Here is a 26,315-nt window from a genome sequence, read left to right as displayed (position 1 = left end):
TGAAAGAGACACATGTACCCCAATGTTCATCGCAGCACTGTTTATAATAGCCAGGACATGGAAGCAACCTAGATGTCCATCAGCAGATGAATGGATAAGAAAGCTGTAGTACATATACACAATGGAGTATTACTCAGCCATTAAAAAGAATACATTTGAATCAGTTCTAATGAGGTGGATAAAACTGGAGCCTATTATACAGAGTGAAGTAAGCCAGAAAGAAAAACACCAATACAGTATACTAACGCATATATATGGAATTTAGAAAGATGGTAACAACAACCCTGTATGAGAGAAAGCAAAAGAGACACAGATGTATAGAACAGTCTTTTGGACTCTGTGGGAGAGGGCGAGGGTGGGGTGATTTGGGAGAATGGCATCAAAACATGTATAATATCATATAAGAAATGAATCACCAGTCCAGGTTTGATGCAGGATACAGGAACCTTGGGCCTGGTGCACTGGGATGACCCAGAGGGATGGTATGTGGAGGGAGATGGGAAGGGGGTTCAGGATGAAGAACATGTTACACCTGTGGCAGATGCATGTTGATGTATGGCAAAACCAATACAATATTGTAAAGTAAAAAAAAAAAAAATTTTTTAATGTAATATTTAGGCACCACAAAAAAAAAAATCTAAAAGGCAAAAAAAAATGTAAGCATTGATATGAAATGTAATTCTTGTACATTTCTGGTGGGAATACAAATTAGTACAGTAATCTTAGAAAACTTTTTGAATGTACCTACTAACATACACACTGTGATCCAGCAACTTCACTCTAGAATACACCCAGTGTAAATCACCAAATGGCATATACCTAAGTAAAAAGTGGTATTTATAATGACAAAGGTCAATTTATCAAGAAAACAAAATATCCCTAAGTGGGCACATTAAAAAATGATACATCTTCAATATACAAGAATCAAAAATTGACAGACCTTAATGAAATAGAGGGGCCAAACATAGTTTGTTTTGATTTTGGTTTTGGTTTTTGGTTATTTTCACTGATCCAAAATATTTTTTTAATTGAAATTTAGTTGATTTACGAAATTATATTAGTTTGAGGTGTACAACACAGTGATTCAAGAATTTTTATAGATTATACTCAACTTAAAGTTATTATAAAATATTGGCTATAGTCTCTGTGCTGTGCATTATATCCCTGTAGCTCATTTATTTTATACAAAGGAGTCTGTACCTCTTAATCCTCACACCCCATTCACTCTCTTCCCCCCTTTCTTCTCCCCACTTTATAGTTTGCTTGCTATATCTGTGAGTTTGTTTCTTTATACTCGTTTGTTTTATTTCTTAGACTTCAAATATAAGTGATAACATACAGTATTTGTCTTTTTTCTATCTGACTTATTTCAGCAAGCATAATATCATTTGCAACAACGGATATGGATCTGGAAGGTATTATGCCAACTATGTTTTCTAATAGCTGCAACTATAATGAGTAAAATTATAATCAATAGTAAAATAGAAAAAAAACAGATAAACATATTCATTCAATGCATGATATACAGCAACAAGAGAAAAAAATAACTGTTACTATTCACAATATGTATGGATCTCCTAATGTTAAAAGAACTTAAACATAAAAAGAATACATGATGATTAGCTCCATTTATGTAAGTTCAAAAACAGACAAAACTATTGTGTTAGAAGTAGTGATTGTCAGGGGCTACTGACAGTTGTCACAGTCTGGCAGCTTTAGTATTTCTATATTTTACTTTTTGATCTGGATCTAGGTATTAATTATACTGGTCTGTTCACTTGAATATTGAGTTGTACATAAATATATTATTTATTATGTATATAATATGTTTATTTATAAATATATATATTTGTACACATTATATTATATATAAAAGTTCAGTTAAGGTACAGATGAACCTTCCTGTTCATTAGCTCTTCAACCTTCTGTTTCAAAAGTGATGCTGCACTTCCTTAGCCAGAAGGCAGAGTCACACTGGGTTGCAGCCTCCTGCACAGGCTTAGGGGCCCAGGTCGCCCACGTTGAAGAGCACACAGCATCCGGAGTCTGGACCCAGGGCTCTCCCAGCCGCCTGCCTCCTGCAGTGTGCGTGGCCGTGGCCGTGAGGCGCCTCCTCGCGCTCCCCAACCGTCCTGTAGTCAAGCCAACGGCCGTCATTCGGCCAGCATCCAGGACATCAAGCCATGTTGTGCCTTCTGTTTCTGCTCCTGGGGCTCACCGGGCTTCAGACAGACGACAGTAAGTACAAAATCCCTCTTCTGACCTGTTGGGAATGTCAGGGCTCCTTTCTGTTTCTAAGACGCCGGCTATCTCTGTGAAAACGCTTTCTTGACGGGAGCTCCAACTATGTAAGTCCGAAAACAGTCTCGCATTGCCTCCTTCCCCAGTCAAAATCCACTTTGGTTGTGAGGGTCTTGACCACTCTTCTTGAGACCGTAGTAAATATGTGCGATGCCGATGCCGGTGCTGGAGTACATGCCTTAAGATGATTGTTTCATAGACTGCCCTGAGTTTTTGATCTCTCAGCTCTGTATTTGAAAAGTCCGAAGGATCTGACTTTCTTTGTTCTAATAATACTTGGACCTATTGCCTCAGGGTTACCGGGAACCTGCCCACAGGACAATATTCCTAAAGCAGCATACTTATTTCTCTTGAAAAGATTTGTAATTCTAGAAAAAAGTGGATATTGAGGGTATTTGAAAAGAGAGCAGAAATGAGGGGTAGCGTGTAGAATATTATGGGTTTAGGTGATGGATGTCGCCCCAGTAAAACATTTTGCACCTTACAGATTCTGAAAGACTACGTGTGCAGTTTACAGTTCCGGAGAAAATACGGTCAACATCAAGTGGAGGAGTAGAAACACATGTAATTAAAGCACTAACGTTTCCCACGAACTAAAAAATGCATGTGAATATTTTGTTCCTAATGAGTAAACCTGGTGTTTTTCATCCTTGCTCACTTCCTGAATTTTATATTTATCCCTAATTTTTCTTAAGTGAAAAAGCCCTTTTGAAAATGAACCAAGATTAACAGTGTTTCATAAAAATATGATGAAGTGATGCTTATATTAAAGTCCCAAGGCCCATCTTCTAAATGTTTCCCTCTTGAGTGTCTGAATAATCTCTGACTTGATCCATTTAGAGTCTCTTGACCCTCACTCACCATGCAAGATTTGGAGGATTTTTAGTTGTCGTTTAGTAAACCTATGGCATCCTTATATGGAATCATAAGCATTTGATTTAATGAAATGTTACATGAATAATTTTTACATCTTGATTGCAAACATGTTGATCATAAAGAATTTTTGTTCATGCCATCTTAGTTTGTCTTGGTTCAAGTATTAGTTTTCTCTTTTTTATTCTTTGAATCAGTTGAAAGATTCTTAATCTTTTTTATTAATTTCCAGAATAATTTCTTAAGAAATGAAGTATGATTTTTGAAACAGTACACCTGAATCTTCTTTTTGATTGAGTAGTAAATGTTTAGATAATTTGAATGCAAATACTTACTTAGTAACTACTTACTGCTCACCCTAACAGATATTACAAGCTTAAAATTGTCAATATATAATTTATAAGGGAATATGTATTTAATGAAAACTTTAAATTATTTAAATAAAAAACAAGACATTTAACAGCATTTAAAGAGTGTTTTATCTTTTATGAAAAAAATCTATGGGATTACTTGGTCATATTAGAAAATATACACAGAATCTACTTAAGAGGGAAATGTCTTCAACCAGGTTTCACCGGATTCTATGACAGTAATTCCCATAAGAGAAGTATAAAAAAAATCTTTCCTCAACTGTCAAATTCATGAGGAAAAATTTTTGACTATTTTGTTAATATCTCTAATTCCAATGCCTAGAACAGTAATGAATATATAATAAGGGATTAATAGTATTTTTGAACTGATGAGGTTATCATACCTACCGATTTTACAAATGCTACAAACACAATATGCAACGTGTTATAATTATTATAATTAAGAAATTATCATAAAAGAATATTCAACTTAAAAAGACTAAAAGATTTTAAAAATAACTGAGTGGAATATCTATGTGAAAGATAAGTGTGTAAAATCAAGAATTAACAGTAGACCAGAGACAGCTGAAGAAATAAACAGATACAATATATAAATGGCTAAACAAAAAAGGGAGAATTAGAGGCTTATAGATACAGAATAATTAGAATTCCTAGAAAAGAGAGAAAAAAGTCTGGAGAATAGGATACATTAAACATAGATGAACTGAGATCAGGTATCACAACACAGAATAAATGAAGTTTATTAGAAATTAGATTACATTAACACTTTCAAAGTACAAGAGAAGAAAATATTTTAAATAATGTACTTCAGCAGGTAGACACTGAAACTGAGACGAAGAACAACATAAAAGCAGGGACTGGTGAAAAGTATGAATATGTATAACTCAAAATAAATTGAATATGCAATTGTAACAAATGAAAGAATACAAAGCATACATATGTCTTGATACAATGGAGAATTAAATTTTAAATAAAACTTTAAACCTAAGTTTATCAGAAATCACATATATTTCAAATTGGATTTTAAAATATATACCTACAAGAGGAACACCTAAATCACAAGGGAGCAGAAAGGTCTAGCACAAAAATAAGAAAAATTATACAAAGCAAAAGGTAAAGTTATCATTTACTATACAACCATTACTTATCAGGCAAAATTTATCAATATTAACAAAATCAGTGAATATTGCATCCAAACTTGAAACAAATTTTATAAAATCTATAAATACTAAATATGTGCAGTTAATTCTTTGCTATACTACATAAATTTTCAATTGAGTAGTTATATTCTTTTAAGTGCAAATTTTGCAATGACTTCATTATTAAACACACTTGTGGATTAAAATAATCAATGTTTTAGGTTCTATCTTATTGGCTAAACATTAAAAAAACTGTACAAATGAAGCAAATATTTTAATATTGGATTCCATTGGAATAAGTCAGTATTAAATTATATATTTTCCTCTTTTTATTTTATTAGTGTGCTTTAGGATGTGATTATTGGTAACATAAAAGGTAGTTTTCCTTTGTAACATTTTTCTCACTTTTCTTTTGCCTTTTTAATCCACTCTTCTGCCAGGTATCCTACATCATTTTAATTGAAGGGAAAACGTACACTGTGAACCTAATGCAAAAGTAGGTGACCTACATTATTTTATCACCTGTTCTCTGTTCTATTTATAATTACTGTTTATATTTATTCAGAAAGTAATTATTTTGCATTCTTTAATATTTTCAGTTGTTGGCTATTTGTCTCTTATTTTATGCTTCAGGAAAATCTTTTAAGCATATATACTAATTATCTTGAAATTTTCATTAATACATAAATATGACTTGTTTTCAAGTTCTCATATTCAACTATATTTGAAAGAACATAGTGGATTTTTGAGTGGAAAGAACAGTGATTTTTAAATTAGTTTCTACATCAGAATGTATTAAGGACTTGGAATATAACTGTAATTACCCAAACTCAATCCCATACAAGCTGAGGAAATTAGTTTTAAAAAAAGCATACCACATTTGGGAATAAAGAAAAATCAAAACTGTAGCTGTATTTTTTTCTATGGGTCCTTAAAAGTTTTAGTCAGTCTCTTTATATTATCTTCATCAAGAATATTCTAGCTTTTCTTACCACTTTAATTTGCATATATTTTACAAAAAACTCTTCCACAAAGAAATGTCCATAGATATTGATTGTGACTTCATTGAATCTACATAATACTTTTGGAGGAATTTTTCCTGTCATTCCCTTTCAATTTTTTATTCATCAGGAATTTTTTAATTGATTCTGAAACTCTTTTAATGCAATCCAAATTATTATTTTATTTGTAGGTATTATTATTTTCATATTTTAAAAGAAATCTTTGTCTCCATACAGTCATGAATTCAAGCTGCACCTTTGTCTAATAGTTTTTATTGTTTTCACTTTCATACTCAACTCTAGGATTCATCCAGAATTGATGTTTGTGTGTTTCATGAGCATGGGAATCCAGATTTGAATATTTTTTTGTATTAGCCTCCAATGAATCCAGCACATGCTACTGAAAAAATAATTTTCCCATTTCACTGTAATGAAATGTTTGTCATAATTCAAAAGAGTGTTTATGATGGGGATCTCTTTCTGGACTATTTTCTCTAATTTTAGGTTTACTCCCGAGCCCTATTTATCTGTACAGACATCACACAGTATTAAGTACTGTACTAAGTCTAGCTGTGTTCAACAGTTTTAAGATGCTCTTGTTTTTCTTGATCCTTTAATTTTCCATATTATGTCTGAAGTCATTTTTGTCTTTTGTACATTTTATTTTTATATTCCTTTTTCCTTCATTGTCTCCACTTTAATGAATCTATGTTTTATATGATACCATTTTCTCTAAATTAAATAATTCTTTGTTATATATCTTTTTACTATTCTTTAGTAGTTTCTCTAGACTATCATATTAGTTCCTGAATTATTGAATCTAATATAAATTATTACTTTTACAAGTTACTCTACATTGTTGAAGGCTTCCTTGGTGTCTCAGATGGTAAAGAATCTGCCTGCAATGCAGGAGATACTGGTTCAATCTCTGGATTGCAAAGACTCCCTGGAAAAAAAGTGGCTACCCACTCCAGTGTTCTTGCCTGGAGAATTCCATGGACAGAGGAGCCTAAGTGGGCTGCAGTTCATGGAGTCAAAGAGTCAGACACAACACACATACGTTGTTAGATCATTAAGCCTTTTTCATTTCATTTGTCTTCTGCTTTTTCATTATTTTTCTCATATGCTTTTAAGCTCCAATGTACTATTAGGATTATTTTTGTACAGTATATGTCCCTTTATAATTAAGCATGAATTTACTCATTCTGGTGCTCTTCATTTTTCCTTCATTTGTTTCTATCTGCAGTTAGTTTCTGTATGTCTTGGGAATTCTCTTCACTTCTATTGTAGGTCTGCTTGTTTTTGCTTAGCGTGCATTCAGGGTTAAACATTAGCCTTATTCTTTTTCTTACTTTAAATATTTCAATTTATTGTATATCAAATTTACTTAAGTTGAAAATATACAAAAATGATTATATATATATATTTTTTTAAGTAAAGGATTTAGAAAGAAGTTCACAAAAAAAGTTCACAGTAAAATTCCTGAGCAGTGGGATTGCAAGTGATTTTTTTTCTATGTACATTTATGCATTTTTCTAAATTTTCTAGAACATACAGTTTCCTGTGTCACTTGTAACAAATCACCACAAATGCAGTGGATTACAACAGAAATTTATTGCCTTACATTTTTGGAGGCCAAAATTCTGCAATTAGTATCAGTGAGACAAAATTAAGATGTCAGCAGGACTAGGCTCCCTGGGAGTAGGCATAGCGTGTCTTCCACCGCTCCCTGCTTCTGATGGTTGCCAGCTTTCCTTGGCCTGTAACCTTATCATTTGAATCTTCAGGACCAGCATCTTTCAAATCTCTCTCTGCTCCATCTTCACCTCACCTTTCCCTTTGTGGGCAGTTAAACCTCTTAAAAAAAAAATTAGATGAATTGAGAGAGTAGCAGTGAAACATATGCACTGCCATGGGTGAAACAGACAGCTAGTGGGACGCTACTGTGTAGCACAGAGGGCTCAGCCTGGTGCTCTGTGATGACCTAGAAGATGGGGTGGGAGGGGCTGAAGAGGGACTTGCAGGAGGGAGAGGGATATATGTGTCCTTATGGCTGATTTGCACTGTACATCAGAAGCCAACACAACATTGTAAAGTAATTATCCTCCAATTAAAAATAAATCTTAAAAAATCAAAAACACGAAAGAAGATGATTTTATGTGAGTATGGTTGGTTTACAATATTGTGTTAGTTTCTACTTTACAACAAAGTGAATCAGCCATACATATACATATATCCCCTCTGTTTCAGATTTCCTTCCCATTTAGGCCACCACAGACCATTGAGTAGTTAGTTCCCTGTGCTATACAGAAGGTTCTTGTTAGTTATCTATTTTATACATAGCGTCAACAGTGTATATACATCAATCCCAGTCTCCTAATTCATTCCACCCCTCTCTTTTCCCTCTTGGTGTTCATATGCACATTTTTCTTTTTTTTTTCAACTGTGTCTAACCTTATTCTTAAAAACATTTTTGCTGGAATAACTTCTGGGATGACCTTTTTAAAGTGACTTTTGTCCTTTAAAAGTATTTATTTCATTGTCTTCTGGTTTTCTTTCCTCATTTGTATTGACAACTTAAGCTCTCAGTCTTAGTGCTCTTCCTTGAAGGGTACATCTTTTTCTTCTAAATACTTAGAAGGTTTTAGTTTGGTTTTCATCAGCCTTTAAAACTAGTAATGTAGGTGTAATTTTTCTTTGCTTTTATCATGTTTGAATAAAATAGGATTTATTGAGTCTATACCACCAATTTTGAAAAAAAAAATGGTCTTATTTTGAGAGATTTAAGTTTAGCTCCTTGGCTACTCTGTGCAACTTCAAAATTTGGCAAATGATTTTACAGGGAAAGAAGCTATGTATTTGATACAACTTAAATATTCATATGATTATTCAAGAACTGCACAGCCACCAAAAGTTCTGCTGGTTTCTAGACTCCTCAGTAATAGCTTCCTCCCTTGGCCAAGCATAGATATATGACTTCTTTCTTTGCCAAAAAAAAAAAAAACAGTACCTGCATATCACTAGTTAAGTCTCTTCATAGGGCTTTCAACACAGAATCTGTGCATCCCCTGGAGCTCCACTCCATTGTGTGTTACTTTTTCTTTTTGCTACAGGAATGAGAAAAATTTTGTTCTGCTTGTCAGTGGTTTGGCTCTTTGAACTTTTGCTTTAACAGATCCAGACTGCCATGAGTCCCCAGTCTTTATACTATACATATTGGGAAAATGAAAATGAAATGCCGACACCTACCTTTTCTTTTTATAGAGACTTTTAAACATCCTCTTCCCACGTTTACAAATAATGTATTTTTTAATTACTTTACCATATTGTATTGGTTTTGTCATACATCAGCATGAATCCGCCACAGGTGTACACGTGTTCCGAATCCTGAACTCCCCTCCCACCTCCTTCCCCATACCATCCCTCTGGGTCATCCCAGTGCACCAGCCCCTTTAAAGTGAGATCCCTACCTTGTCTGTTGACTTTATGTCACGTCAGTTCAATGTTTGTTGACTGTTATTTTCCAGATATTTTTAAAGAGCTTGAATTACAGGAGTAAACAAAATGCATATGAATTTTATATTATCAGATGAGACTAAAAATAATGTGATTTAAAAAGGGGATTAGAAAGAATACTAGAAGGTGACACATGCTTAAGCAAAATTATAGAGCAAAGTAGAAGTGTCATTTGAAAACCATATGCTTCGATAATTGGGAAAGTTGCCAAGTTTTATAAACTTGTTGAGAGAAACCTCAGGGAGATGAGGGTATATAAGCAAAGACTTGAAGTAGGTGAGACAACCAGCTATGTTGAAAAACATCCCAGGAAGAGGCAACAGCTAGTGCAAATACCCTGAGATGGAAGTTTGCCCGTTGTGTTTAAAAACAGCAGGGAGGACAGTGTGACAGTCAGGTGAATGAGGAAAGGTCTGAAGACTAGAAATTTTGAGCCAGATTAGAACTGTATGTGTGTGTGTGTGTGTGTGTGTGTGTGTGTGTGTGTGTTAGTCACTCAATCATGTCCGACTCCCTGTGACCCCATGGACTGCAACCCGCCAGGCTCCTCTGTCCATGGAATTCTCCAGGCAAGAATACTGGAGTGGGTTGCCATTTCCTTCTCCAATGTGAATTTTATTTTATTTTTTTTTGTTGTTGTTATTCAGAATTCTGACTTTATTTTTATTTATTTTTTTTACTTTACAATATTGGTTTTGCCATACATTAAACTTTTAGTAGTAGTAGTATAGTCGCTAAGTTGTGTCTGACTCCCGTGACCCCACAGACTGTAGCCTGCCAGGCTCCTCTGTCCATGGGATCCTCCAGGCAAGAACACTGGAGTGGCTTGCCATTTCCTTCTCCAAAAGTAGAACTAAATTCTTGTATTCAGAGAATCTCTCTGTCTCCTTTCTCTCCCTTTCTCTCTCTCTTCCTATCTATAATAAATATAATAAAAGACATATCTTTTCAAAATAAAATCTAGGAAACACATTTTCCCTTAGATATTTATTTAATTTTCCATGAAAATCTTATTTTACAGAGCTTTCTTACCTCATAATTTTAGAGTTTATGGTTACAGTGGCACAGGAAGTATGAAACCTCTTGAACATGAGTTCCAGGTACGTTTTATTGTCTGTTTTACCTTTATTATATGAGCTTCTGTGATCATCTTACTTAGGGTCCACATGGTGCTAGAATGGAAAGGGCTGGAGTTTTGTTTTGGCATAAATATAACCATTTCCTTTTGATGATGTGTTTTCAGTTAGCTGTGTGACACAGATGGTTAAACAAACCGCTTATGACCGTGATGCATTTAAGCTACTGTTTCATGATGGCTTCCCTGGTGGCTCAGACGGTAAAGCATCTGCCTACAATGCAGGAGACCAGGGTTCGATTCCTGGGTCGGGAAGATCCCCTGGAGAAGGAAATGGCAATCCACTCCAGCACTCTTGCCTGGAAAATCCCATCAATGGAGGAGCCTTATAGGCCACAGTCCATGGGGTCACAAAGAGTTGGACATGACTGAGCAACTTCACTTTCTTTTCTTTCTTTCTTTTCATGATGCTGATGGATATGGTAAAAGGGTTGAATATGGAGTGAGATACTTACAATGAGAGAACATGACTGGAATCAGGAAAGCTAAATCTGGAAGAAAAGGAGAATCCAAAGACTTATCTGAAGTATGTTCAGGGACCAAAGAAGTACACATGTTACATTTCATGCACATTAAGGAATATACTACATGTTCATCTATTTGGAATATCCAGAGCTTCATTTAATAAAGCTTGTGATTTGTTGTAAAAAATAATATAGAAGGATGCATAGAACTTCAGGGATTACCCATTCCTGAAATGCTGTTTTTGCTTTTTCCATTTACCTTGCCTCACCAATACCTGAAACATACGGTGATACCTACTCTCGGAGAAATCCACACAGAAATGGTTTTAAGCCAAGCCTTCAATGGAATAAGGTGGCCCAGGAAATTGGTTTTAAGATGGCAGGAGGCATATCTCCATTCCTCATGGGGAATGGGTCTAGGACCAGTGACTCTGAGATAGCTAAGTATGTGCATAGCATGAAACACCTGGGCAGGAACACAGCAAGCAGGAGAAGGATATGAGCGGGCCAGGCCATGAAAGATATGCTGTGCCATGGAAATCCATGTGGACTTCATCCCTACTGACACAGGGAGCTGCTGGGGAAATATCAGCAAGAACTAGCCTAGCCATGTTCACACTCGCCAGTGGCTGTTCAGTTAGCATATAGAGGGTGAGCCAGGGAAAGAGGTGGAAGGCCTTGCTAGCCTGGGAGAGCAGAAAAGAGATGACCGCAAGTGCTGTGCACGTGTGGCAACTGGGGAACGAAGAGGCTCATCCAGTGCAGCCTCTAATACCCGCACCGGAAGGTCTGGTTAACTAAGGTGGTAGGACTGGGTGAGCACCAGCATCCTTTTATCACTGCTTTCTCTTTGCCTGGTTTCAGTTACTTGCTGTCAGCCAGGTGGCACTAGTGGTAAAGAACCCGCCTATCAATGTCGGAGATGCTGAAGATGTGGGTTCGATCCCTTGGTCGGGAAGACCCCCTGGAGGTGGTCATGGCAACCCACTCCAGTATTCTTGCCTGAGAATCCCATGGACAGAGGAGTCTGGCAGGCTACATAGACCATGGGGTCACAAAGAGTCGAACGCGACTGAGCGACTTAGCACGCACAAATACCTGTTTGATTTTTTGTTTGCAATCCTGATTTCTACATAGCAAATTATACCACTGTGCTGGAGTGAAAGCATTTTTATAGACTAAGCTCTTAACAGGGAAAATAATAAACATGCTGTGTTTTTTAACCTTTGCCCAACAGAGTAGGCAAAGACATGTGAATCGTCTATGGATTTCTCTATACAAATGTATAAATAATGCATACTGTCTAGAAGTCTTATGATATATACACTTATGCATATATACATATATAATAGACATACTGTGTGGCATTGTGTGTGTGTGCGTGTGTGTGTGTGACAATCATATCCAACTCTTTGTGACCCTATGGACTATAGCCCACCAGGCTCCTCTGTCCATGGGATTCTCCAGGCAAGAATGCTGGAGTGGGTTGCCATTTTATTCTCCAGGGATCAAACCCACATCTTCTATGTATCCTGCACTGGAAGACATATTTTTTACCACTGAGCTACCTTGGAAACCTCAAGAGGGAGAGAGACAGAGCTAAAAAAAAGAAAAATAGAGACGATAATATGCACGTGGCCGCAATGTCCCACACCTAATTTTTATGTGATTCTGTATACCTAACACATAACTCTATTTCCTCCCTCCCCAGGAGATAGTCATGGAAGACAAATGTATAATTAAAAAGACAAATCAAAGACTGTTTTAATAATAACCTGAATGTAGTAAGTTATTGAATGCTGGCCTCAAATGCCATGTTGGCAAAGTATGTTTGCCAAAGCTTCAACCCTATCTTCAGTGTAGGAAAACTCAGGAGGGTTTATTAAATTAGGCTAGAAGTATATAAATTTGTTTTTCATGAATTCCACAAATGATTTGCATCCCTAAAATCTTACTAACTAAAGGCTTATCTATAAGAAACCAAATCAACCTATCAGACACAGAATTTGTTCCCTGATCATTTCAGTTCAGTTACTCAGTTATGTCCAACACTTTGTGACCCCATGGACTGTAGCATTCCAGGCTTCCCTATCCATCAGCAACTCCCAGAACCTACTCAAACTCATGTCCATCAAGTCGGTGATGCCATCCAACCATCTTATCTTCTGATGTCCTCTTCTCCTCCTGCCTTCAATCCTTCCCAGCATCAGGGTCTTTTCCAATGAGTCAGTTCTTTGCATCAGGAAGCCAAAGTATTGGTGTTTCAGCTTCAGCATCAGTCCTTCCAATGAATATTCATGACTGATTTCTTTTAGGAGGGACTGGTTTGATCTCTTTGCAGTCCAAGGAACTCTCAAGAGTCTTCTCCAACACCACAATTCAAAAGCATCAATTCTTCATTGCTCAGCTTTCTTTATAGTCCAACTCTCACATCCATACATGACTACTGGAAAAACCATGGCTTTGGCTAGACAGACCTTTGTCAGCAAAATAATGTCACTGCTTTTTAATATGCTGTCTAGGCTGGTCATCACAGGGTTGTTCCCCATGTCTGCAGCTTACTTTCTGATCTCTTCAGAACAGAGAGATACTCATAGTGGTCAAAAAGTAAAATTACAAGATGGCGTAACAATCTGAAATATGTATGCATATAAAAATAGATGTCAAACTATAGGAGGCAGAAATTGACAGAAATGAAAAAAAATTATTATTATTAAAGATTTAGACTTTTCTCTCTGTGGTGCTAGTGATAAAGAATCCACTTGCCAATGCAGGAGACCCAAGAGATGAGGGTTTGATCCCTGAGTTGGGAAGATCCCTGAAGTAGGAAATGCCAGTCTGCTTCAGTAGTCTTACCTGGAGAATCCCCTGGACAGAGGAGCCTGGCAGGCTATAGTCCATAGAGTCACAAAGAGTCAGACACAACTGAATATGCATGCCCCCCCCCCCCACACACACACTCTCTCTGTCTCTTTCTCTCTCAATAATCAATAGGTGAAGTAGGAAGAAACTCAGCAAATATGTTGATGACTTGAGCAGAACTATCAATCAACTTGATCAGATCAAAATTTGTAGGAGACACACACAACATTCTTACTGTTGTTGTTAATACACATTCATTTTGAGTGCTAATAGAAGACTAAACAAGGTATGGTAAAGGAAAACAGGGCAAAAAAATGACAATGAAAAAAATATGAAAAAACTGGGAAAGGAAATTGTATAAAAATAATAAACTTTTGATTATTCTATCAAAATTTTATTCTCTGCTGACCTAAAATGATTTATTGATTTCCAACTTTTCCAATCAACTTTTGTATAAGATTGATATAATTTACTGATAATTTTGAAGATAGATATGTTATCAGTCTGGACAATATAAACCACATTTGCAGGAAAGTAGTCGAAACCTGGAGGAAAGGAAGATATTTTCTCTTGATTGTATAAAGTATGATTTATGCAGATGAAGCTGTATATGAACCCACAGTCAAGAAATACAAATATGATGATACACCAATGAAGTATCTAAAAAATGTAAGAAACTGTTAGTCTATGTCTAAAGAAATCACTCAAAAATTTGCACATAGAAAGTTTAATATAGAGAATTAAACAGGGATTAGACTAAAAAACAAGAAGTAAAGAGAACTTTAAAGGACATAGGAATATCAGATAGAAGAAGCAGTTGGCAGCCTTCAGTTCAGTTCAATTCAGTCGCTCAGTCGTGTCCAACTCTTTGTGACCCCATGAATCGCAGCATGCCAGGCCTCCCTGTCCATCACCAACAGTGAACGTGAGTTCACTCAGACTCACATCCATCAAGTCAGTGATGCCATCCAGCCATCTCATCCTCTGTCGTCCCCTTCTCCTCCTGCCCCCAATCCCTCCCAGCATCAGAGTCTTTTCCAATGAGTCAACTCTTCACATGAGGTGGCCAAAGTACTGGAGTTTCAGCTTTAGCATCATTCCTTCCAAAGAAATCCCAGGGCTGATCTCCTTCAGAATGGACTGGTTGGATCTCCTTGCGGGCCAAGGGACTCTCAAGAGTCTTCTCCAACACCACAGTTCAAAAGCATCAATTCTTCAGAGCTCAGCTTTCTTCACAGTCCAACTCTCACATCCATACATGACCACTGGAAAAACCATAGCCTTGACTAGATGGATCTTTGTTGGCAAAGTAATGTCTCTGCTTTTGAATATGCTATCTAGGTTGGTCATAACTTTCCTTCCAAGGAGTAAACGTCTTTTAATTTCATGGCTGCAATCACCATCTTCAGTGATTTTGGAGCCCAAAAAATAAAGTCTGACACTGTTTCCACTGTTTCCCCATCTATTTCCCTTGAAGTGATGGGACCAGATGCCATGATCTTCGTTTTCTGAATGTTGAGCTTTAAGCCAACTTTTTCACTCTCCACTTTCACTTTCATCAAGAGGCTTTTTAGTTCCTCTTCACTTTCTGCCATAAGGGTGGTGTCATCTGCATATCTGAGGTTATTAATATTTCTCCTGGCAATCTTGATTCCAGATTGTGTTTCTTCCAGTCCAGCATTTCTCATGATATACTCTGCATAGAAGTTAAATAAACAGGGTGACAATACACAGCCTTGACGTACTCCTTTTCCTATTTGGAACCAGTCTGTTGTCCCATGTCCAGTTCTAACTGTTGCTTCCTGACCTGCATACAGATTTCTCAAGAGGCAGTTCAGGTGGTTGGCAACCTTAGGATGGGTTAAAAAAGCCTGTTTCTTTACCCCAGAGATGGGATTGCTGAAAATGGCATGACCATGGATCTTCGAATAGCAGCAGTCACTGTGGTGCTGTTCCAAATGATGTTGCTGTGAAATTTCTCTTCAGAACCATCCAAGGGAAATCTTCCCTTTGGGTAGCCAGGAGAGCTGCTCATGAGATGTCTCACCAAAGTCACTTTACTGCGGAAGGAGAGGGGCCTCGATGGATGGAAACTACTGGCTGAAGGGTGTTAGTGACCACCAGTCACTGAAGCATCCTGGCTTTGCCACAGCTGTACTCTCTGTAGGAGCCTTCCAAGCTAGCACCCTGGAACCAGACAGCAAAGCTGTCTTCCCGTGCTCACCAGCACCCCTTACTAGCAAAGCTTGCTCCATAGCAAAGGAAAAAATAAAATTAAGGGGCCCATATTCATTTGTACAAAGCAGGCAAAAGGTTAATTTGAAACTGAGTTGCAATGCATTAATAATCAACAGAGCCTTACCACTTAGACTATTCAGTTTCCATATGCATTCATTAAAAAAAATTTTTTTTTTTTGGCTGTGCCGGGTCTTCATTGTTGTGCAGGCTTTTCCCTAGCTGTGGCGAGAGAGGGCTTCTCTTTGTGGTGGTGGTGCGGGCTTCCCACTACTGCAGTTTCTCTTGTTGTGCAGCACAGGCTCTAGGGCACAGGCTCAATAGTTGTGGCACACAAGCTTAGTTGTTCCATGGCCTGTGGGATCTTCCCATACCAGGGATGGAACCTGCATCTCCTGCATTGGCAGGAGATTCTTTACCACTGAGCCAGCAGGGAAGCCCCCCATATGTATGTATTTGAACTCTGAAAAAGCAACAGAATCACCTATTTCTAGTTAACAACATTCAACCAAACTTTTCACAATTAAAGCAATTTTCATTATTCCACAAATTGATGAGACACACAATCACGTGTCATTGTGTCCATTGGTAGCAATATTAAGCTGTCCACAAATTGTTACAGTCCCTCTGAATACTGTGTTAACGTGAGGTTAAATTAACTTGTAAAGTTAACTTCCAACCACTTGTATGTAAGCTGATAATAGGAAGAGGGGGGGGAAGAAGAAAACTGTTGGTACGTACAGATAAAGATACATATGCATGTGACAAGCCAAAAGAACATATGCAAAGCTGCTAGTCTTCGCTTCTGTGATCAGTTATGATTGCTGTGTATGACTTCTTTTTCCCACCACCTGCTCCCCATTTCCATTGCTCTCAACAGGACATACCTAAGCTTCTTATGGATGTTTACCTAGCAGAAAAGCACAAATCTTCATTCCCAAAGGGTCTGCATCCTTAATCATATCTTATTTTGGTTACTGTTATATTCAAGTAAATTGAAGACATAGCACTTCTTTAAGCAACAGTTTTCCCTACTGTGTTCAGAGTCAGTCACTCCAGCCACTGGGTTAGCCTGCTCATTTGTACAGTGCCATTTGTACAGTAGCTCAAAATATCCAGGTGGAAGTTTCATCTTCCAAAGTAGTAGAATCATTATTGTGTCCCCGGGTGAATAAATTCCCCACTGTGGCTGGGAGCTAAAAGTTACTATGGTAGAAAGCAAAAAAGCTACAAAATAGTTATTAGGTATAATGTTGGGAAGGTGAGACTCCCATTTCAACACCTTATATCTGGACAAATGTATTGAAGCTCTCAGTGAAACTTGCCATATACTGGTCTCTGATGCAAACAGAACCCCAGCCTTTCAGAGTAATGTCTCCCAACTACCATGGTAAAAGTGTTCAGTAAGCTAGTCTACCTTTAAATTAGATCAGCCACTTCCAGATGATAGAATATACGGTTAGATATGTACATAAACCAATGGTGGTGGTGGTGATTTAGTTACTAAGTCGTGTCCGACTCATGGACTGTACTGGCCAGGCTTCTCTGTCCATGAGATTCCCCAGGTAAAAGTACTGGAGTGGGTGGCCATTTCCTTCTCCAGGGGATCTTCCTGACCCAGGGATCAAACCCGGGTCTCCAGCATTGCAGGCAGATTCTTTACTGACTGGGCTATGAGGGAAGCCCACATAAACCAATGGCTACACTTAATTCACTGAAAAATAAGTTTCTATATCAGACACAACAGTGTGCAGAAGCCATGGCAGTGGATAGGCTCTCTGTGAGTTCACAAGTGCTGATGCTAGAAGAGGCACCATGGACAGAGAAGGTAGTTTGTGCTTTTCTATAGATTTATCGATTTACCAGCATCATGTAATGTTGGCATATGATGATTCTTAGCACTCCCCAAATAATCCTGCTATAAGGGTGGTAGTAATACCCCACTTTTATTTCTGATTTTAGTAATTTTGTTCTTTTAGTAGTCAATGTATCTTAAGAATTGTCAATTTTAACTTTTCAAAGAGCCACCTTTTGCTTTCATTGATCTATTTATTCCTATTTAATTTTACTCTGCATTATTTCCTTTCTTCTGCTTAATTTAGATTTAGCTTGTTCTTTCTTTTCCTGAGTTATAGGTGGTTGGATTGGTATTACTTTATCTTTTTTAATTGTTAATATATGTGTCAATCTATATATATTTATCAAAAGCACTAACTTTCGCCACATCCTATACTTTTTAAGTATGGAGTTTCTTCATTTTTATTTTCCTCAAATATCTTCTGGTTTCATATTTGATTTCTCCTTTAATCCATGGGTTATTTAGAGATACGATGTTTGATTTCCACATGTCTGTGAGTTCATCCAAATGTTTTCTGTCAGTTATTTCTAAAAAAATGTCATTATTATCAGAAAGCATACTTTTACTAGTTCTGTACTTTTAAATTGAGGCTTTTTTAATGCATGAGCATATGATCTCTCCTGGAAAATATGTTCAGGTTAAGAAGAATGCGTATCTTGTTTTTCTTTGGCAGAGCATTTTACAGATGTCTTCTAGGTTTACTTTTGTTGTTGTTAAGTTACTCAGTCATGTCTGACTCTTTGCAGCCCCATGGACTGCAGCACGCCAGGCTTCCCTGTCCTTCACCATCTCCCTGCGTTTTCTCACATTCATGTCCATTGCATGGATGATTCCATCCAGACATCTCACCCTCTGTCATCCCCTCCTCCTCCTGCCTTCAATCTTTCCTAGAATCAGGTGTTTTCCAATGAGTCAGTTCCTTCATCAGGTGGCCAAAGTACTGGAGCTTTAGCTTCAGCATCAGTCCTTCCAGTGAACACCCAGGACTGATTGCCTTTAGGATGGACTGGTTGGATCTCCTTGCTGTCCTAGGGACTCTCAAGAGTCTTATCCAACATCACAGTTGAAAAGCATCAATTCTTTGGCACTCAGCTTTCTTTATGGTCCAACACTCACATCCATTCATGACTACTGGAAAAACCATAGCTTTGACTATACAGACCTTTGTTGACAAAGTGATATTTCTGCTTTTTAATTCACTGTCTAGGTTTGTCCTAGGTTTTCTTCCAAGGAGCAAGTGTCTTTGAATTTCATGGCTGCAGTCACCATCTGCAGTGATTCTGGAGCCCAAGAAAATAAAGTTTTTCACTGTTTCCTTTGTTTCCCCATATATTTGCCATGAAGTGGTGAGACCCAATGGCGTGATCTTCCTTTTGTGAATGTTGAGTTTTAAGCCAGCTTTTTCACTCTCCCCTTTCATCTTTATCAAGAGGCTCCTTAGTTCTTATTCACTTTATGCCATAAAGATTATGTCATCTGCGTATCTGAGGTTATTGATATTTCTCCCAGCAAGCTTGATTCCAGCTTGAGCTTCATCCATTTCACATGAAGTACTCTGCATAAAAGTACTCCACATAAAAGCAGAGAGATAATATACAGCCTTGATGTACTCCTTCCCCAATTTGGAACCTTCATTGTTCCATGTCCAGTTCAAACTGCCGCTTCTTCACCTGCATACAGGTTTCTCAGGAGGCGTGTAAGGTGGTCTGGCATTCCCATTTCTTTAAGAATTTTCCATAGTTTGTTGGATCCAAAGTCAAAGCCTTTATTGTAGTCAATGAAGAAGAAGTAGATGTTTTTCTGGAATGTTCTTGCTTTTTATATGATCCAACGGATGTTGGCATAAATTAACTGGGTTTCCTTAATGTATTTTTTAAAATCTTGTATTTCCTTGCTAATCTTCTACCTAGCTGTTCCATGGATCACTAAAAGTGGAATAGAAAGAAAAAGGAAGTCTTCAACTATAAGTTGAAGACTTATATCTACCAATTTTTAATGTACTATGGTGTTGTTACCTGTGTTGACAAGTGTTATATCTTCCTGATGTGTTGAACTTTGTATTATAAAATATTGCTCATTATCTACTAACATGTTTTTTGTTTTTAAAGTCTGTTTGTCTGATATACACTATAATGTTCGGTCGCTAGTTGCGTCCAACTCTTTGTGATCCCATGGACCAGTTTCCTCTGTCCATGGATTTCCCAGGCAAGAATACTGGAGTGGGTTGCCATTTCCTCCTCCAGGGGATCTTCAACCCCAGGAGACCCAGGAATTGAACCCATGTCTCCTGTATTGGCAGGCAGATTCTTTACCATCTGAGTCACCACCAGAGTAACTTGGTATAAATGTGGTCAATCCCATTTGCTCAAGATTGCTATTTGCATGATATTCTTTTTTATTCCTTTAATCAGTCTACGTCTTTGAAATTAAAGCCAGTTATCTAGTAACACTTTACAGTTGTGTCTTTTTTTTAACTTAATCTGACAACCTTTGCATTTATTTATTGGATTTATTTATTGGGGTTTATCATCTGAGCCACCAGGGAAGTCTCATGAACTCCTTATTGCCAAATTCAGACTTAAATTGAAGAAAGTAGGGAAAACCACTAGATGATTCAGATATGACCTAAATCAAATCCCTTTTGATTATACAATAGAAGTGAGAAATAGATTTCAGGGACTACATCTGATAGACAGGGTGCCTGATGAACTATGGACTGAGGTTCGTGACATTGTACAGGAGACAGGGATCAAGATCATCCCCATGGAAAAGAAATGCAAAAAAGCAAAATGGCTGTCTGAGGAGGCCTTACAAATAGCTGTGAAAAGAAGAGAAGCAAAAAGAAATGGAGAAAAGGAAAAATATAAGCATCTGAATGTAGAGTTCCAAAGAATAGCAAGGAGAGATAAGAAAGCCTTCCTCAGCGATCAATGCAAAGAGATAGAGGAAAACAACAGAATAGGAAAGACTAGAGATCTCTTCAAGAAAATTAGAGATACCAAGGGAATATTTCATGTAAAGATGGGCTCGATAAAGGACAGAAATGGTATGGACCTAACAGAAGCAGAAGATATTAAGAAGAGATGGCAAGAATACACAGAAGAACTGTACAAAAAAGATCTTCACGACCAAGATAATCACAATGGTATGATCATTCACCTAGAGCCAGACATCCTGGAATGAGAAGTCATGTGGGCCTTAGAAAGCATCACTACAAACAAAGCTATGGAGGTGATGGAATTCCAGTTGAGCTATTTCAAATCCTCAAAGAAGATGCTGTGAAAATGTTGTACTCAATGCCAGCAAATTTGGAAAACTCAGCAGTGGCCACAGGACTGGAAAAGGTCAGTTTTCATTCCAATCCCAAAGAAAGGCAATGCCAAAGAATGCTCAAACTACCGCACAATTGCACTCATCTCACACGCTAGTAAAGTAATGCTCAAAATTCTCCAAGCCGGGCTTCAGCAATACGTGAACTATGAACTTCCAAATGTTCAAGCTGGTTTTAGGAAAGGCAGAGGAACCAGAGATCAAATTGCCAACATCTGCTGGATCATGGAAAAAGGAAGAGACTTCCAGGAAAACATGTATTTCTGCTTTATTGACTATGCCAAAGCCTTTGACTGTGTGGATCACAAGAAACTGTGGAAAATTCTGAAAGAGATGGGAATACCAGACCACCTGATCTGCCTCTTGAGAAACCTGTATGCAGATCAGGAAGCAACAGTTAAAACTGGACATGGAACAGCAGACTGGTTCCAAATAGGAAAAGGAGAACATCAAGGCTGTATATTGTCATCCTGCTTAATTAACTTCTATGCAAACTACATCATGAGAAATGCTGGACTGGAAGAAACACAATCTGGAATCAAGATTGCCAGGAGAAATATCAATAACCTCAGATACGCAGATGACACCACCCTTATGGCAGAAAGTGAAGAAGAAATAAAGGGCCTCGTGAAGAAAGTGAAAGAGGAGAGTGAAAAAGTTGGCTTAAAGATCAACATTCAGAAAACGAAGATCATGGCATCTGGTCCCATCACGTCATGGGAAATAGATGGGGAAACAGTGGAAACAGTGTCAGACTTTATTTTTTTGGGCTCCGAAATCACTGCAGATGGTGACTGCAGCCATGAAATTAAAAGATGCTTACTCCTTGGAAGGAAAGTTATGACCAACCTAGATAGCATATTGAAAAGCAGAGACATTACTTTGCCAACAAAGGTCCGTCTAGTCAAGGCTATGGTTTTTCCAGTGGTCATGTATGGATGTGAGAGTTGGACTGTGAAGAAAGCTGAGCTCCGAAGAATTGATGCTTTTGAACTGTGGTGTTGGAGAAGACTCTTGAGAGTCCCTTGGACTGCAAGGAGATCCAACCAGTCCATCCTAAAGGAGATCAGTTCTGGGTGTTCATTGGAAGGACTGATGTTGAAGCTGAAACTCCAATACTTTGGCCGCCTCATGGGAAATGTTGACTCATTGGAAAAGACCCTGATGCTGGGAAGGATTGACAGCAGGAGGAGAAGGGGATGACAGAGGATGAAATGGTTGGATGGCATCACTGATTCAATGGCCATAGGTTTGGGTGGACTCTGGGGGTTGGTGATGGACAGGGAGACCTGGCGTGCTGAGGTTCATGGGGTCTCAAAGAGTCAGACACGACTGAGCGACTGAACTGAACTGATGCAATTTTAGATTTATATTACCTTAATTCCAGTGAGACACAGAGACATTTTTCCTATAAAACTGTTTATTTGCCCCTTCTATGGTATTATTGTTGTACATATTGCATCTATTAATGTACAATCCCAACAGTTCACTGTTACAGTTACTTTACTATCTGCAGTCCTTTCCTTAACCTAGTACTTCTTTGTTTCCACTCACCTTCTATATGCTGTTATCAGCAAATATATTCTATTTCTTGGACCAAATAATACGCTATATACATTTTGTGGGTTAGTCACTAAGTGGTGTCCAACTCTTGTGACCCCATGGACTATAGCTGCCAGGCTCCTCTGTCCATGGATTTCCCAGGCAAGAATACTGGGGTGGATTGCCCTTTCCTTCTCCAGGGGATCTTCCTGACTCAGGGATCAAACCTGGGTCTCCTGCATTGTAGGCAATGTCCTGCATTCAGGCAAATTCTTTACGAACTGAACCATCAGGGAAGCATATATACATATTACTTTACTTAATTGATTTTTAAATCAGTTAAGAGAATGAAAGGGAAAATATGCCTTTTTAAATTACATAGTATGCTTTTTAAATTACATAGTAACCTTCTTGAGTTCTCTTTGAAATTTTATGTGGATTTGAATTACTATCTGAGATCACTTACTTTCAACCTGAAGAATTTCCTTAAGTACTCCATGTAAGGCCGGGCAAGTAATAACAAAATCTCAATGTTTTTGTTCATATGGAAATCAATTTATTTTATTTTTAAACATTGCCTTGCTTGATATAGAACTCTTGAGTAATTTTTTTTTTCTTTAAGTACATTATGTTAGCCCTCTGCTTCCTAAACTTTGTAGTTTCTACAGAGAAGTCTGATACAAATATCACTGGAGTTCTCTTTTAAGGTAATTAGTTTTCTCATGCTGCTTTCAAGATTTGATTCTTTGATTTTTAATGTTTTTGCTTATGCGTCTGTTTATGGGTCTCTTTGTGTTTGTACTCTGAATTCATTGAGCTTTCAAAATGTGTGAATTAATTTTTCAGTAAATTTGGGAATTTATAATCCAATATAATCTACTCTGCCATTATAATAAAGTAATTTTTAATTCAATAAATTTGGAAGGTTTTGGATTTATTTATATTTTTATATTTACCTTGAAAAAATAAGTCAGAAGAATTTGAAAAAATAAGTTTTTGATGATTTTTTCCTTGATCCTAATGATAGGGGTTGTCATGTTTAATTTATAATAGAAAAGATCATGGAAATGTACTTATTCTTAGAAACTTTTAGGCACAATTTTGGAAAACTGAGGTTAAATGTCCATCAAATAATCTTATACATCTGTCTCGGAAATAGTAAGTGTTTGATGCATACAGTATATGTATATATGTTTTAAATATTTGAGAATAACATATTTAACATGAAGTATTCTAATAAAAATGTATATGTTTTTCTTTATTTTTCAGAACTTTTGCTACTACCAAGGATATATTGAAGGTTATCCGAATTCTATGGCGATCATCAGCACGTGTACTGGACTCAGGTTGTGATACATAATTTTATGGTTGCAAAATGGAGTTTTTAAGAAATAATTGTCAAATTTAGAAATTATATTCAGAAGTTTCATTTTTATTTTTAAATTTTTTATTGAAATACAGTTGATTTACAAAGTTATGTTAAATTCTACTGTACAGCAAAGTGAGTCGGGTACATGTGTGTGTGTATATCTATATATATACACTTATATATATATATATCCAATCTTCTTTAGATTATTCTCCTATATAGAATATTACAGAGTATTGAGTAAAGTTTCTTGTGCTATTCAGGAGGTTCTTATTGGTTATTTATTTTATATATAGTAGTGTATATATGTCAATTCGCATTTATCAATTTAATCCCTCCCTCCACCCATCCCCATCGGTAACCCTAAGTTTGCTTTCTACATCTGTGACTATTTCTGTTTTGTAAATATGCTCATTTGTAACATTTTTTTAAATTCCACGTATAAGTGGTATCAGATAATATTTGTCTTTCTCCAACCAGCTTCAATCAGTTATGACAATCTCTAGGTCCGTCCATGTTGCTACAAATGGCATTATTTCATCTTTTTCTGGCTTTTATGGCCTTTATATCCTTTTTATATACATCTTTCAATGTAGATATGTAACACATATTCTTTATTCATTCCTCTGTTAGTAGACATTTTGGTTGCTTCCATGTCCTGGCTGTTATAAATAGTGCTGCAATGAATATTGGGGCACATATATCTTTTCAAATTATGCTTTTCTTCAGATATCTACCCAAGGGTCAGATTGCTATGTCACATGGTAGCTCTATTTTTAGTTTTTTAAGGAGCTACCATACTGTTCTCCGTAGTGGCTGTACCAATTTATAATTTGACCAACAGTGTAGGAAGGTTCCCTTTCCTCCACCAGCATAATTTATCTGTACACTTTTTAATTATGGCTATTCTGAATAGTGTTAGGTGGTTCCTCATTGTAGTTTTGATTTTCATTTCTCTAATAATTAGTGATATTAAACATTTTTTAGTTTGAGTGAACTCTGGAAGCTGGTGATGGACAGGGAGGCCTGGCATGCTGCAATTCATGGTGTCACAAAGAGTCGGACACAACTGAGCCACTGAACTGATCTGAATAATTAGTGATATTAAACATTTTTTTCATGTGCCATATGTATATCGTCTTTGGAAAAATGTCTGTTTACATCTTCCACCCCTGTTTTTGATTAGTTTGTTGTGCTTTTTGTTATTGAGCTGCATGCACTGTTTATATATTTAAAAGATTAATACCTTGCAGATGTTTTCTCCTATTTTGTGAGCTTATGTTTTTGTTTTGTTGATGGTTTCTTTTGCTGTGCAAAATTTTTAAGTTATATTATGTTCCATTAATTTTTGATTTTATTTTCATTACTCTGAGAGGTGGATCAAAAAAGATCTTGCTTCAATTTATGCCAGAAAGTGTTTTTCCTGTGTTTTCCTCTAAGAGTATTATAGAATCCAGTTTTATATTCAGGTCTTTGATTCATTTTGAGTTTATTTTTGTGCATGGTATTAAAGAGTGCTCTAGTTTTATTCTTTTACATATAGCTGTCCAGTTTTCTTTTCCCCATCACCAGTTATTGAAGAGATTGTCTTTTCTCCATTGTATATCTTGCCTCCTTTTCATAGATTAGACGACCATAGGTCATAGGTTTAGCTCTGAAATTTCTATCCAGTTTCAATATTTCTATTATTGTGCCAATGCCATACTGTTTTGATGAGTGTAGCTTTGTAGTATATTCTGAAGTCAGGTAGCCTGATTCCTCCAGCCCAAGTTTTCTTTCTCATGATTGCTTTGGCCATTCAAGGTCTTTTGTGTTTTCATACAAATTTAAAATTTTTTTGTTCTAATTCTGTGAAAAATGCCACTGGGAATTTGATAGTGATTGCATTTAATCTGTAAATTACTTTGGATAGTATAGTCATTTTGACAATATTGATTCTTCAAATCTGAGAACATGGTATATCTCTACATCTGTTTGTGTCATCTTTGCTTTCTCTTATCAATATCTTAGAGCTTTCTGAGTACAGGTCTTTTGCCTCCTTAGATAGGTTTATTGCTAGTTACTTGGTACTTTTTTATATGATGGTAAGTAGATTGTTTCATTCATTTCTCTTTTGGATCTTGCATTGCTAATGTATAGAAGTGCAAGAGATTTTAGTGTATTAATTTTGTATCCTACAACTTTACCAAGTTCTTTAATGAGCTCTAGTAGTTTTCTGGTGGTATCTTTAGGATTTTCTGTGTATAGTACCATTAATCTGCAAACAGGACAATTTTACTTTTTTTCCAATTTGTACTCCTTTTATTTCTTTTTCTTCTC

General features: G+C 36.8%; 1 protein-coding gene across 1 annotated transcript in view; it reads left to right on the top strand.

Moving 5' to 3' along the window:
- The first annotated feature begins 2,183 nt into the window (after window positions 1–2,183).
- The window catches only part of ADAM2 (ADAM metallopeptidase domain 2), a 102,697-nt gene continuing 78,565 nt past the window's right edge, over window positions 2,184–26,315 (top strand). Inside the window, exons 1-5 of the mRNA XM_027530038.1 lie at window positions 2,184–2,238; window positions 2,789–2,865; window positions 5,125–5,180; window positions 10,223–10,301; window positions 23,897–23,973. Coding sequence (XP_027385839.1) covers window positions 2,184–2,238; window positions 2,789–2,865; window positions 5,125–5,180; window positions 10,223–10,301; window positions 23,897–23,973 — 344 coding nt within the window. The remainder of the gene's footprint in view (window positions 2,239–2,788; window positions 2,866–5,124; window positions 5,181–10,222; window positions 10,302–23,896; window positions 23,974–26,315) is intronic.

This window comes from Bos indicus x Bos taurus, chromosome 27 (assembly GCF_003369695.1).
Source record: "Bos indicus x Bos taurus breed Angus x Brahman F1 hybrid chromosome 27, Bos_hybrid_MaternalHap_v2.0, whole genome shotgun sequence".
Lineage (NCBI taxonomy): Eukaryota > Metazoa > Chordata > Mammalia > Artiodactyla > Bovidae > Bos > Bos indicus x Bos taurus.
Note: the sequence above shows the minus strand (reverse complement) of the source record. Positions and strands in the feature narration are given on the sequence as shown.